We start from the raw sequence: 14952 nt of genomic DNA, 5'->3' as shown, positions 1-14952 counted from the left end.
CTATATTTAATGCATACGAACATGTAAATAAATTCACAACTCGCCAGTGCGATATGGACACAATCTATATATGCGAAACCCTCGCAAGTCAGCCCTACTGTTCAATGTAACACTGTGAACTATTTAAAATAATGTACAGTGTAATTCCTTATATTCTAACATGCATGTAAAACATTGAATACAGATAAATAGTGGCACACTCGACAGGTATACGTACGGCGTAATTTGGTCAGGATTTTTAATGGGAAAGCTTATTTCCATTAGCCTAAAGTTAAGCTGTTTCTAAATTGAGGCCCAAACTTTTTCGCATGATGCGCTTTTGGCCTGATCAAGACAGATCCGGTAACTGTTGATTCCACATGTTTTAAAAATTAGATAAGCTGCTCAGAATAAGAGTATAGGGGTTTCCAAGAGTTTTAAGTTCAGCTGTCGATACCGAACATTGGCTTATGAATAAGATTGGTATACGTAAGAGAGTGCTTTAAAAGGCTGTATCTGTAGGGAAATAGTATGACTTAAGAGCTCGCGCACTATGTTTATTTAGTCGTGCTTCACTCGATTACCGGTTTGGAAACTGAAGCAAGTCACCTCGTTGTGCTTATCGTTGTCGTAACCGTCATATTCATTTAGATCAATATATTTCCGATGCTGTATATTATTTTTAAGTTGGTCTAATTTAGGCTAAACAATAAAAATTGCCATTTATAGTGTAGGATATGTATAGATTCTGCTACGTATTTGATATACGTATGTATACATGCATACATATGTTTACTAGATGCTTAACCAATCTGGTTGATACACTGCGGCATATAGTGGGAATGTATTTAAATCAGATGGGGTATGAGGTGAAGCTGTCCGTTGTCATCGACTAGTCAGTCGCACAACTGCGAAACGCCGACTAACCGGAGGAATAAACCGACATAAGGGAAGTCGCATATTCGGCCGTTGTTGACATTGATGGCTCCATAATGTATCTCTCCGATACTCGTAACCCTCCACTTCGTCGTTACTACGACTGTCATTGATACGGTGTGAGCGACTCCTCTCCACGTGTGTGCTGGCGACTAGGTTAGGACAGGTAGACTCTACGTTTCCTCGTGTTGGGGCACTAGGCCGAAGGGACACATGATGGTTTGGGTTCGAATCCGCGCGACGACACACTTTGTTTTGTACTGGTAGCTAACCATATGATGGAATACGTAACGGTGGTATTGGACTCGCATAGGTTAGCGTGTTTCTTATTGTTTCGACGAAACACCACTTGCCTCAAAATTGTGACATTTGGCTCGAAAAGAGGAGGCAAAGAAGACATAAAATACAATTTTATTCATGTATTATATACCAGTGGACTCGATGAAAAATCATGATAGTGACATGTGTGAAAGGTTGATTGAGTTAGCAGTTTGTAAGAACAAACATAGAATACTTAACTTGAACAGTTGTTGGTAATAATATCTATTTAAGCTACTGAAATTCACATATTCGTATATAATACAAGATAGACATTCTAACAAAATATAATTATCTTACCTTGAAAAATATTTCAGTTGTCTTATATCACACCCTTATTATGGGAATACTACGAGGCAATACCTCAGATTAGCTAAAAAAAAAAAAGGCAGATCAATTATACAGCAAGCGCTAATAAGGTAGTTACACCTGAAATGATTTTTTTGGCATATTAAGCACTTTTTATCCCAGTTGAAAAGGACATATACTCTGCACAGTTTAAGCTTGTATTTATAAAATCCTGTCATCTAAAATATGTCAAGGCTATATCCAGGGCTGTAATGCTGAGCGCCACTCGAGTGTTAAGACCTACATCCGGAAGTTTTCAAAGGTCTGATTATCCTTCAAAATGCTAAGATACGTGCTCTAGCGTTACGTGGAATACACAGTCATAGTCACCTATGTCCATGCAAATCCGTGTCACAATACGCTCGTAAAAACGAAAAAGACGATTTCTCTCAATAGAATTTGTCTGTTTCTTAGTGTATAATATAATCTCACTTCTGTTTTTTGCCAGCTTTCAATCAAGTGGAAATAATATAACTTTAAATGCTTAGATAAGAGAAAAAATACCCGAAACTGACCAATATATAACAAAAGTTCCAACTGCACTTAAGGAAATATAAAAGAATATTTGAAATCGATCTGAACTCAGCTGCACGCAAATAAGGTGTGTAGTGCTCGTTGCCTCAAGGACTCTATCAGGCAAGCGGAATTGACTGTTCAGTTTTAGGGACCGCCCTAGAATCAGTCGAGAAACGTTGTTTCTGCTAAGCAGGTGATTAAGTTAACTTCTATGGCCTTGTATGTGTTCCCCACCTCGACTTCTCGGCCGCGTCGCGAATTGGGTCCTCGAAGTGCTCCAGTCGTCATATTGTAGGACGACTAGGTTTCTATACCATGCTCATGTGGCAATCCCGTTCGAGCGACAACAGCTAAATTAATGCTTGTACAGATATAGGTAATCTAGCTACTTTTGCAGAACGGAAGTCGCCAACCGAGGTCGACCATACAGATGTGTTCATATAGTTGAGTTTCGCTGTTGCTGTAGGCATGCTTTTTCCATTAGGACTAAGCAGCAGCCCGCGCCGGTCTCTCTCAATGACTTCTTTTCACCTGCTGAGAATCTCCAGTTGCTATGCGTTTAGCCAGACAGGCCGAATGCAGGCGCTGCCGCGCCAACCGAATCGTTCTCCACGGCCGTAGACAACGAACGTACCCTTTCCCATGTACACGTCCTGGTGCTTGCTTGCGGTAATTGCAATCAACGAGTTTTTTCTCGCTCCCGCAACCCGATATAACTGTGCAACTATAGGGCAAGCGTTCAGTCGATCACCGGAGAGACGCGGGCGCGGGTGGCAAGATGGCCCGGCGTACTCTCGCATCGCTGCCGACACTCGCTGTCCTGGTATTCACGCTAATGTGCAGGGTACCGTCGTTGACCAGCGTCGTTAAAGCAAATTTTCTGAACGAGCCATTTGCCATGGCGCAGACGTGTCGCTCCGTGCAGACGAAGATCCATATCAGTCGTGAAGAAAACGACGATTTCGGCAACCCCCTTCGGAGCTGCGAGGGAAGCGTTGAAGTTACGAAATGCGAAGGCACCTGCAACTCCCAAGTCCAGCCCAGCCTCTCTGCACCTCACGGCTTTCACAAGGTACGTCCAGTAACAGCCCTCATTACTTCAGTTACCACCAACAATAGATCCGGAAGTGGCGGTTACGTAAATAGACGCGGCCTGTGATCTCGTTATCGAGCTTGTGGTCGAAGAGCTTTGAAGACGCTCGACCAAGTAATTTATCAGTGATCTTTTTCTGGTATCTTTTTAGCGCCCTCATTTTCATTAAAGATCGTATCCAGTCATATCGATACGGCCATATATGTATGACCTCGTTCGTGCACAGCGGTACATAATGATGATGGTCGATATGTGTGAATACATTCGTGCAGTCGCGTATCATTATCGTGGCATCGCTTTCCAGGAATGCAACTGTTGTCGCGAAACCCAGATGGAGCACCGTGACGTTCTCCTAGACCAGTGCTATGACGTTAACGGTGAGCGCATTCTCGGCCCGTTGGGGGCCATGCAGCTGCAACTTAGAGTGCCCATCGGCTGTACCTGCGTACCCTGCACCCTGTAAATCCTCATCCCACTGTCACGTCCCCCCCTTTGCACAGACCCACCCAGCCAGCCGCTCACCACCATCTATCTATGAATGAGAAATAGAACAACAGGACTGGATCTGCAACATCCGCATTGGCCGTCGGCGACAGTAACAGTGGACACGCGAGAGGCAACACACGCTTTCGGCAGAAAGTCGCCGAGCATCGTAGCATAGTGAATATCAGCACCATTGCTACCGCCACTCCCGTTTCGTAAGATACAATACTGAGATTTCACAGAAATACGCTACCGTGATATTTGGGCAGTAAGGGTCCACATATACAAGTGGATTGAGAGGTAGGGAATCATGCATGTGAAATAGCTAAGATATGAGACAAATGACAACCGGTAATATAAGGAATAAAGGAAAACCGGTCACATACACGTGTATTTACGTGATTGTTGTTGGCTTTTGACGAAAAATAACTAACAATAACAGAATGATGTAAACAAACTGAATGAAACATGAACAAATAAATATTCTTGAGGGAAAGTGAAGACCTGAGAAAAACACTGAGTACTTTAAACTACGAGAAAAAAAAACCCAAATGTGTCCATTCGATGATGAACGTTAAAAACAAATGAAAGTTAAGAGAATTATAAATGTTGTAAGCGGACCACACTTATCAATAGGTATGGTCCGCTTACAACATTTATAATTATCAAAACATCAGAAATGTTACTGAATCAATTTGATGTAACCAGATGCAGGTGTTGTACGAGTATGACAATAATCAATTGAGGAGTTCGATTTTTCGTTGGCACTTCCGTACTTCGATTAATCATTGCAATACGGCGCCGATGCCTTCCCGGCTTCAAGGTCTTCAAAATCTGACCCTAACAATTACGTTCGTTTGTTCCTCGTTGGGCATTCGTTTGATTCCTTTTATACGTGAAGCTTCCGTTTGCAGACAGAGCTAGTAGTCCTTTGTGACCGAGCCCTCCCTTTCGTTCCCTTCTTTTGGCGCCGTCGTCCGCGTGAACCTGGCGCCATTAGCGGAGCTAACGGTTTCAACGAGAAAGGCCTGTCAACTCGTCCGCCCTTGCTGGCAATCCACGCTTCCGCGTTTTTGGCTGCGTTCCCTATGGCCTACAATTGAGCGGAATCGGGCTAAAAGACAGCTCTTGGTCTCGAAGAGTAGTAGCTCAGCGCCTGCACCGATGTGATCGAGCGTGCGCTTCGTCACTACTACGAAAATGCGAAAGACTAGGGCATTTGGCAGTGACCGAAAATGTATGGAGTCACAGGTGAAAGCTACCGAACTAGCAGCAATTTATTACTTTTACTATCAGCTGATTCAATAGAAATATTCAACAACTTCATAATATATTTCCAATAATGTAAAATAACTTATTTTTGTTTACGATGAACCCTAAAAAGGGACAATCAAAGATGTTATATATATGCATCTAATAATTTCGATTAACGTTATAACCAAAACAATGTAAAATGCGCAGAAAAAATTCTTACGGGACAACTTAAAGGTGTTTTTCTGCAAAACTGTATGTCGTTCCGTTTACAATTTTCAAAGTGGTGATGAGATGCAGGTAAGAAAGCTTCCATCAGGAACTCCATCCAAATAGCCCTCGGGAACGAGAGTATGATGCCGGACGAACGAAGCGCTTCAAGTAAGACTTTTGCCGACGAACAAATTGTTGGACCTAGACGCCCGTTTCACGCTTTTAATTGGCGTTGGCGTCGCTGTCATGATCGTATTCGACCTTTTAAACGATTTGAGATCGAACCATCGTTTGCCGGGTCGTAATTGGGTCTGATTACGGCTCGACCAGCCTGCCTTTTCCACAGTCATTGGTTATTGCGCATCTGGAATGTGATGCGACCGCTAAAGGTTGTAAAGCAACCCAGATCTAATCGGAGTGGAAGATGGACAGCAAATTTTGTTTGTCGTAGCGTAAGGTAAATTTTGCAAAAAAAAAATACGATGATTAGTGTACAAGACTACGCTCATTTGAGTTAGACATTTTTTTTATTAAATGTTAGAGCTTGAAACTGAATCGAGGATATATTACCCGTAAAATAAGTACCTCCATAAAAAATACTGTGTTCGTTTGAGATGAAAGACAAGCAACGGGGGCTATTTAGGTACATCGACTCTTTGACGTTCAATGTCTTTGTGCTGCTGCTGCTATTGCTCTTGTTGGATACAGGAAAGCTGGCATCAACCATTGAGGATTTGTCGCTTTAAAAACGGCAGGGCAGGGTGTAGTCGTTTTGAAGTCGGTGTGCGTCACCCGATTTTCTTTTCTGTAGCGGAGAAGACAGAAGAATATGACAAAAAGATGTAAAAGAACGGATCCATAGAAGAAGTTGAAAATGCAACAAAACTGAAGATTGCTTGTTTCAGGCAACAATAATATCACGAAGGGTAGAATGCCTCGGGCAAAGTACGTTGGCATTGTCTGCTGCTGTTGCTCCTGCTACTGCGACTGCGCAAGGGCAAAATATTCGCCTACGAAAAGAAGAAGAGCAATATTTTCCTTCACGCCGCAGTATCCACTGCTACTGCGATTTTAGCGAGGGTAGGCTATTTGCTATCGGCAAGAAGCCACCCCTTTTTTCTTACAGGAATGAATTAGCGGGCTGTGGTAGGAAGGCATATCTATTCGAATTTGAAACGCTTTTCAATTCGACCCCCTTCGCGACTGGCGACTGTCAAAGTAGTCCGTGGCATGACAAGCAAAAATGCTCTGCGACACCTGTTTTACTTTGAATTACGTCCGCCAACGATGGCGTCTGACGGGGGCTGACAACATTATAGATACGTACCTATAATGTTGTCAGCCCCCGATACACAATAAGTGAAGTGAAGTGAGGGAAACGTATCGTAATGAGGCAAGCAAAAAGTAAGTGACAATCTGCGTATCCACTATGATAGGTATTTCTGAACTGTTAATCCGAGAGAATCGAAAGAGTGTTAATTATTAGTTTCCGCGAGGTTTCACAGTCATCGCGAACCCGCAGTTATTATAGCCTGCCTGCCTGCCTGTCTGTCTGAATTTGTGCTACTGCCTGTTAACGACGTTGAAATACCTAACACGCGGTTAAATCGGACAAATTTCTACTGGTTGTACCATATGCCATCATCTACGCGAATACGAAACATTAAATTGGCCGAGGAGTATTGATGGCTTTTCTTTTGTAGAAATAATTTTCCAGCTTCCCCTCTACAAAAGATCAAGAGTTGCACATAAATAGAAATTGTTCTTGTCTGGCTTGTATAATTCACAAGGTCTTATCCCGAGATCGGAGAGCTTAGGTAGACCTTTTAAGGCACAACGATTTCGCCATTTCATAAAATGCTAAGTAGACAACAATGACAATGTTGTCACAACCGATTAGAAGGTAAACAACGACCGTTTCTTACTTTCCAATAAAGCTTTTCGTTTTTTTAAATCAAAATCAATCTTTATACAAAAAAAAAAATATAATGTAATATGCTTGGATTTTATGTTATCATTGTTTTTACCCTTAGTACGGTTTGTATTCCTTCTAGAATCTTGAAATCGCCGCATTTTGACAAAGAATTTATCCGCATCAACAATTAGAAGCGAGGTAAAATTCTGTGGCCGAGACAAAACGATGGACGGTGCGATTATAGGGGGGAAAAAGGCTTTTCGGCCAGCGGAAAGCGTGAATTTTGTTTAGAAAGAAACTGGAAAAAAACGCACTGTACCTATGCAGCGGTCTAATAATATGTGTATTATAAAGTGTGCTACGTGGATTTACTCACTATCTGCTATCCGGAATGGCAAAGGCCTCTGTCTAAATCCCAATAATAATAATAATAATAATAATGTTAGTTTATCGAAGAGATGTTATTTTAAGCTGTAATGTTGTAGAAACTTTTCTAGTCATTAAAGTGATCCGAGCTTGACCTAAAGTTAGCTTTAGAGCAAATGTTTACGGGTGACGCTAGGTCCAGCCGCTAGGACACAGCTTCCAAAGGCTACCTTATCACGGACGATGGACCGACTTTCGAGCTGCAAAGGATTCAAGTACTATAGGATAGTAGTACAGGATTTGAATATGCTTCAGGCCTTAGTGAATGCTTCCGTAATGTGTTGGTAGTATTAAGTAACATCGTGAGCGAGTGCATTATGAATTGAGCGTGCGCACGATCAGGCAGACGGTTGAATACAATAGCACGTTATAGACACGTTCACGTAGGCAAAACAGAGAAGCGTACATTTTGTGAGATTTACGTTGCGTAAATTTTAACACTCAAATTGTTGCAATGCAAAAAATTATGAGCACATACTATAAGCATGGTAGTAAAGTTTTGATATATCAATTTGACACGGTCGAAAAGTAAGCCTTAACATCGATGATGGGCAGATAGAAGAAATCATGACGATATCTTATGAAGCACTGCTTGAACCTAATTCGATTTTAGCTGGGGCTCTCTCACATATAGTATGGTAGCATAGCATCTTTTGCATGAATATCTTCCTGATTTCAAACGAACGTTTTAAACTAACATTATACTGTTGAAAATATCCAGCTAGATATACGATTATGTGAAGATCGAACGAAGTTAGCCCTTGCTTACTGAGAAGCTTTCCAACAATTTCCTTTTCTTTTTTCTTACATTTAATGATCTAAATCATATCGGCGCTTTACCAATTTTTCAAAATAATTTTGTTTGAAACATTTTCACTGCTAAGGATGCTGAGCTCCAATCACCGAAAATGTAATTCTGATAAATAGTCAACGAGCGATAGTGGTCTGTTATGACTAATATCGATGCTTCCAATCGATGGATTGAATATTATGAGTTGTACATAGAGCGGTACGATGCTGCGTTAAGCCGTGCATGACTCCCACCATGTATACTCTGGGTTTCCAATCTAGCCCATCTCACGTGTTTTTAAGCTTATTAGACGCACATATTACCGTTGCACTATAAAGCAGACAATGGGGGACTTTTCGCTGATAAACACCGTTCAGATCTCCTTCCAACGCCCTTCAAGCGGATATACTAAGACAGTCGATTTCGAAGCTCAGGAATCAACACTTCGTGGCAATTAGTCAAGTGTGCCCGTACCTTCGCTAACTTAAGACCGCCTTGGCGCTGTCATTACCTACTAGACGACAAACGATTACCAATTATTACTGTCTTAGCACGACCTTAAGCAATAAGCGATGCACGCCGTTAAAAGCTCTTAGCGCTCCGATATGAGTAAGGAAGCGATAATGCCTTTGTTCTGCGTTTTTTTTTCATTTTACATTTTAGCGACCGAATAAATTTCAGCAACATAAGCGTATAACACTGCTGTGTCCAAAAGCGTTGAAACTAATCGATTAAAGGCGTACTCCAATTGTACTTACGACCCCTTGACAATAGATAGCAATCTTATAAATGTACTTCTCGATTGATACTGACGAAAAATAAACGGAACCATATGGCTCGTTCTCCCTCTGCGTAATGTGAAGGTCGATCTGCAGAAACAGCCAAATGAGTATGCTACAATAGAAATCCTCACACAGCATTCTAAATTCTGGACTGATTTCCTTGAAAAAAACGTATGAACTAATGTGGATAAAACGTGTTTAGTGAAGAATTTTTTCGTGCTAAAAAAAAACGCACAAATCAAGGATAACATTGGTAATAGGCCCTCTGTTCAACTGCAGATTGTATTGCTTTATATTTGACAGATGACGGTAATATGTGAAAATTAATATATGTGTGAAAAGACAAAGGGATCATCTGTTCAAGTCAGTAATCAGCGACACCTTGTGGAACCTTGAGTAGCCCGGTGCTCATGATCAGTCCTAGACCACGACTACACGTAATTCGAAGAGAGGCAGACATTGGCAAGCGGATAGAGAGGGCGAAGTAAAGAGCTTACCTACCCTGAAACGTTTTCCACACCGATCGATTCCGCATTGACCCTTAATATATCCGGCATCACTATCCTAATCGGGCAAAAAGATGGGAAGATCGTCCACGCAAAGACGCACTCCGCCAGCCTTTCCCGTAGCTGCCAAAACGGCGAAGAAGATCGGCCTAATACAACTCCAACTACCGATCATTATTCCGGGGCACTCTTTCTGTAAATCGGTCTTGTGCAACGATACTACTCGATGCCTTTACACACTAGCAGAATACACCTGTCGTATAGGTGTACTAGCGGTTTAGCTTCGTTCACTAGGTTCGGGTACTTAAAGCGAACCCTGTATATCGTCTCTTTCAATTGTTAACAATATTCTTTAGCCGTTATCGACTAAAAAGGACAGACATACATTAAAGCTTTATAAAGGCTTTGGGGATATGTCTACCCGGTCCAGTTACTGCTACCTACCACTATCATGGCTTCCAATTATCGTAAAAAGTGAATTTTCCATTACAAGCCGCGATTCAATGCAAAAACCAATATCTCCACGTGTTTTTTTTCTGATTCATGTTTATTGATCAAACGTCTATCTTATGAATTTTACCGAAGTAATCTAAGTTCAGAATTTTTTTCTAAGGTCTTTTCAACTAACAACTCAGGCTGCTTTCAATAGTAAATCGGTTACCGATTTGTACATTGTTTTATTATTAAGGTCAAACTTAGTTTAGTAAACCACCCAAATTTTTTGATTTCCCATAACTCACAGCAATTTTCTTACTAAAATCCCATTAAGGGTGAGTCGGAACCGCGCTCCCCCTACTCGATTTGAATTCCGTTCTACTTCAGTTATTGAATATCCTTATGTATAACTATCTAATACATCGAAGCTGCTCATGAGACAGGAGGAACGTTTTCTTACAGTGCATTAAATCATTCGTCTGCACCATAATTTAGGCCATTTTCAGTCAAGCAAACTCCGCGTAAACATTTCATAATGACCTAAAACAATAACTAAGCTACTATATTTAATTTATGCCGAACCGTTTTTCAATACTACAACATACTTATTAGGCAAGATCGTCGTCGAGCTCTACTGTATGCACTGGGTGTCCAAATACTATTCATTCTGTAAGTTTCTAAACCAATTAAGTTCAATACGTAGCAAATGAACGAAGTTATTACATAAACACTATATATACATACACTTAGCTAATCCTAGATAAGCTAACGTACTTCAACGTTTCGGGTTACAACCCGAAACGTTGAAGTACGATATCACCTTCGTCATCGAAGAAGATTATGAGCTAAATCGGATGGCACCAGTTTGTTTGATTGATTGAAGAAGATTTGAATGAATTGAAATGAACGAGCGTGCCTTCCTTTACAGACTTTGTATGTGCGTGCGTATTTGCTCTGATTACAGAGCTTAACGAAACGTTACAATATACTTACATGGAACGATAATGCGGCTCATGGTCTGCTTAATTCCATTCATATTCTTTAAGTAACTAACTGGACCGTTTTATGCGTAGGAAAGTATGCGAAGAAGAAAACAAAATATCAATTAGACCTAGGTAGCTAAGGATACAACGATTCTAGAACCTATCTTGTGCGAAGTTCTTTACAGGGACAACATGATATTGTTGCCATCGTCAGTCCTATTTACTTCTAATGAGGGTAAATTGTAATAAAATCTTGTGTATAACTGTCAGCGGTATAGGCTCGATACATGCGTAAAGCCATTTTCGTTAGTTGAGTCGAGTTTCCAGGCAACAATCATTCCCTATCCATCCTGTCAAAGTGGATGTGTATCATGTACGTTAATTATATTATGCTTTTTTTAAAATTTAACTTATATATAACTCAACAATATTCTTTTTAATGAATTGAAGTTGCTTCCGATCGTTCGGCACATGCACCGTTCATTTACCTCGCCTAAACATCGACTTCAAGCTTTGCTACGACAACCGAGTGCTCGTAAGTTATAGAGGAACGAAATTGTCGAAGCGTAGAACTTTCTTTGCTTACTTGGCGAATCTTTATTGTCGAAGCTGTTGAAACGCTCGTCGAATTCTCAAGGGGTGTCCTCTAAAACCTGGCAAGATCGTCTGCCATTGAGAAAAGCATATTAGATGAAGGACAATATCTGTGCGGGCCTTTTTTGTGTGCGGCGGCACTTAGTTATTTAGTGAGGACTTTGGCTATGCGACAGTCGCAGGCTTAACATGTGCCTAGGGAAACAGAAAAAAAATGTAGTACACTGAAAGTGACTGGGTGTCAATAAAAGAAATGGCTGGATCTTTGTGATACAATAAAAAAGTTATGCCATTAAAGCTCCAAAGCAGCTTCAAAATATTCGTGTTTGTATTTCTCTCTATTTCCGAGATAGCGACTAATTTGTGAATAAGTAATTGAATTTCCACAGTATTACGCTTTGCAGATTCTACGAGAATTTCGTTCTCGCTGCTTGATAATATCCCTTCAAGACTACTAAACGAATCTGAGCCATATATGGCTGCCTAGCACTAGATCGCACGCGTAGTTCGTATATTGGAAACGTACGGACCATTTTTTTCTAATTAGAAATTGACGGCTTCAAGGGTTTATATAGGCCAAATAAAGCTGTTACTGTGAGCCTTTGCACTTACTACAATCGTTTCACTTTCTGTTGGTCCGGATCTTCATTTAACAGTAGTACGAGTTGGTGGCAAACTTACTTGATCAAATGGCCGAAACTGGCCTTCGGGTTCTCTGCCTCGCCAGCCGGGCCGGATGCCGACGCCCCAACAGTTACGTAGGTAGCGTCAGGTTGAGTTCCTGCGAGAGTAGATTTTGGGTCATTCGGTTCGGCTGTTGACATTGTTAATAAAACGTCCAAGATTTTCATGACTAATGTTGTGTGCCTTTATAAAAATTATAAGTTATAAAAGTTCGTTCATATTGAAGACGCGTATATCGGTAGAAACACTTACTGTCGCAAGATAAAAACCGCGTACTTTGCGGGGTTCTCTTTTAAACCCTTTAAAGCACATCCGTATTCCTGGTACTAATTTTTTTTAAGACATGCACGTTTAAAAAGTGGCTAGCTTAAAAAAATATGAAGCTGTTATTTTTGTATTTGTATTCTACGTCTAGATACAGTGAATAAAAGAGCGTCTAGAATTAAGCGGTGCACCTCTAAGTACGCACACCTCATAGCGCATGTACCTTTGTAGTAGGGCACGTGCATTTTGCAAACGCTGTTCATGATGGAGTTCCGACTGTCTAGCTACAGTTAATCCACGCAAAAATTTGGGGTTCCTTATTGTATCAGATCGACGAAAGCTGTTACTCATCTGAATCGGTGTCCCGTCCCAAGATTATCAAGACTGAAGATTGTACAGTGGCCGTTTTTCCTCTACGGAGAGCAAGCAATGTACAAAAAGCAGGCATATAGCATCCATAACAAATGGTTAACATCAAACGATCGTGCTGTAGTGCTTTGTTTAGCTCTACTATGACTGGGTGCTTTTTTTTTCTGCACACCTGCAATTTTTTAGCCACTTAACCAATAACAAAAGTCTACTTTGCTCATACTTACGGCTCAACTGTCCTAGCCAACAAGTGCCTTTCTTGTGGTAAAAGTTTATTATTGGGAGGTTGAACTGCTTCTAGCGCAGTACAATTTTCCATATTATCATTTTATTTTATTGTCGAATTGACAAGTTGGCCTGAAAAATTACAGATTTGCGATAGGCTATGGGGCAATGAAAAGCGAACGTTGTCAGACCTGCATTTTTCCCATCAACAACAAATGACAAATTCACATTCCTATTTTGTACTCTTTTCCCAACAATTTCTTATTATAGGATCTGACATAGCCAGCTTTCAAATTATGATGGCAGAACTGAACTATTGATGCTCTTTAGCTATTAATTTCACCTCATCATTGAAACAGGAACGTAGCTTTGGGTGGGAAGCGCGTTCAAAATGTAAATCCCTTGTATGAAACTGAACCACTATATAAACCCGTACAATTGTATTTTCTAGAGCAATACGAATTTCAGCAAAAGTATTTATGACGGCATTTCGAGTCCTTGAAAAAGGAACGTTTGTAAGTGTGTACGAGCGAGGCTTATTTTTAATGCTTACAACATTTTTCGCCAGAAAGCTGATTGTCTTTGGTCCTACTTGCTTCACGAAGGAATAAGAAGGATTCGTTTGGAAGTATGAATGATCTTGCTCTCAATAAAATATATAGATGTATATATATTTTTTTATTGAGATCTTCTATCGATATCAGATATCTGATATTGATGAGATAAGATGTGAATCAATTCCAGTAGCTGAATTTTGGGTAACATATGGCACCACTATTATCTAAAAGTGAGTGTATGACGAAAACTGCTTTGTATAGAAGGAAACTGACCGCATTGATGGAATATTGCTTGAAGCGCATATGCCAGCATACGTACGTAGTATATCAGACGTTCTATTGGACCCATATATATACATATTAAAATATCTATCAAGCTTCCTACGACGGCCTCACTAATCTAGTTAGAATCGATAAGTCGAATTATCTTCGAAACGTTTTTCTATACAAATCCATCGAGCAATTAATGATCTACGTTATCTTCATGTTCAAGCATTTCTGGGCAAGTTTTATTACCGCAGCGTCTAAAACTCTAATAGGTCACAATACGAAAAAGCTTAAGCTCAACGTTGGACTGAGCGATACATTGTATCGTACAACAAACAGAACTTAATTTTCAAATGCCTTGCAAAAGCTCCAACCCAGAAACTGTTATGAACAATGGAACAAACAGTAATGCAATTCATTAATAACTTTTTTTGAATTTATTGCACAGGGGCGATGATTTCCCCCTGGATTCCCCTACCTTTCCGTGTATGTACGAACTATTGCCACCCATTCGGTAGTGTTGACATCCGGATATGGCTGCCCCGCTTTTTAGTTGGCGTCTGAAAAAAAAATAAGACATACTCCACGAACGGCAAAGGATGGTTATTCGACTGCGTAGAAGGAAATGCAGGAAACACGAATCAGTTGACACATAAGCTCAGCAGGCTCGACTGTTAGGCCAAGTGCAGATGGGGCGGACTACAGCAGATCTGCCGATTTCTTTGACGGCTGACACACGGAGGAATGGGCCTCGTCTGTTCCTAAAGTATTTTGCTAGCTAATGTTTACTTCCTTTCATTCGAACATTTTAACAGCAGCAATACTTTATACGTGAGGTGATCCGGCTGCCAGATTCTGATTAATGATTTCTAATTGTCGCCATGACCTGCGGATATTACCTGCGGAAATTAGGTTGAACTTCAAACTTTTATTAAATTTTCGATACATGTAGAGTGAGAACGAGAGGGTGATTGGCATGTCGCGATGTCTTAGGGACAAAAACAACGTATCGACGCTC

The 14952-nt window shown here is 40.7% G+C and overlaps 2 protein-coding genes and 1 long non-coding RNA gene across 7 annotated transcripts in view; 2 read left to right on the top strand and 1 right to left on the bottom strand.

Annotated features, from left to right (window-relative positions):
- LOC111251060 (uncharacterized) overlaps positions 1-14952 on the top strand; it is a 145744-nt gene that overhangs the window by 68332 nt on the left and 62460 nt on the right. The window lies entirely within an intron of this gene.
- Pburs (bursicon subunit partner of burs) lies at positions 2840-4187 on the top strand. Its single transcript, XM_022807368.2, has 2 exons — positions 2840-3169; positions 3495-4187. The coding sequence occupies exons 1-2, from the start codon at positions 2876-2878 to the stop codon at positions 3651-3653; spliced, it is 453 nt and encodes a 150-aa protein (XP_022663103.2). The 5' UTR covers positions 2840-2875; the 3' UTR covers positions 3654-4187.
- On the bottom strand, positions 10136-14945 carry LOC147758433 (uncharacterized). The gene is made up of 4 exons (XR_015319131.1): positions 14413-14945; positions 12740-12929; positions 12250-12349; positions 10136-11763 (listed from the first exon to the last, which is right to left on the bottom strand). It is a non-coding gene; the product is annotated as an uncharacterized LOC147758433 (long non-coding RNA).

This window comes from Varroa destructor, unplaced genomic scaffold (genome assembly GCF_002443255.2).
Source record: "Varroa destructor unplaced genomic scaffold, Vdes_3.0 BEIS01000001.1, whole genome shotgun sequence".
In the NCBI taxonomy this organism is placed as follows: Eukaryota; Metazoa; Arthropoda; class Arachnida; order Mesostigmata; family Varroidae; genus Varroa; species Varroa destructor.
This window is presented reverse-complemented; position numbering and strand designations above follow the sequence as displayed.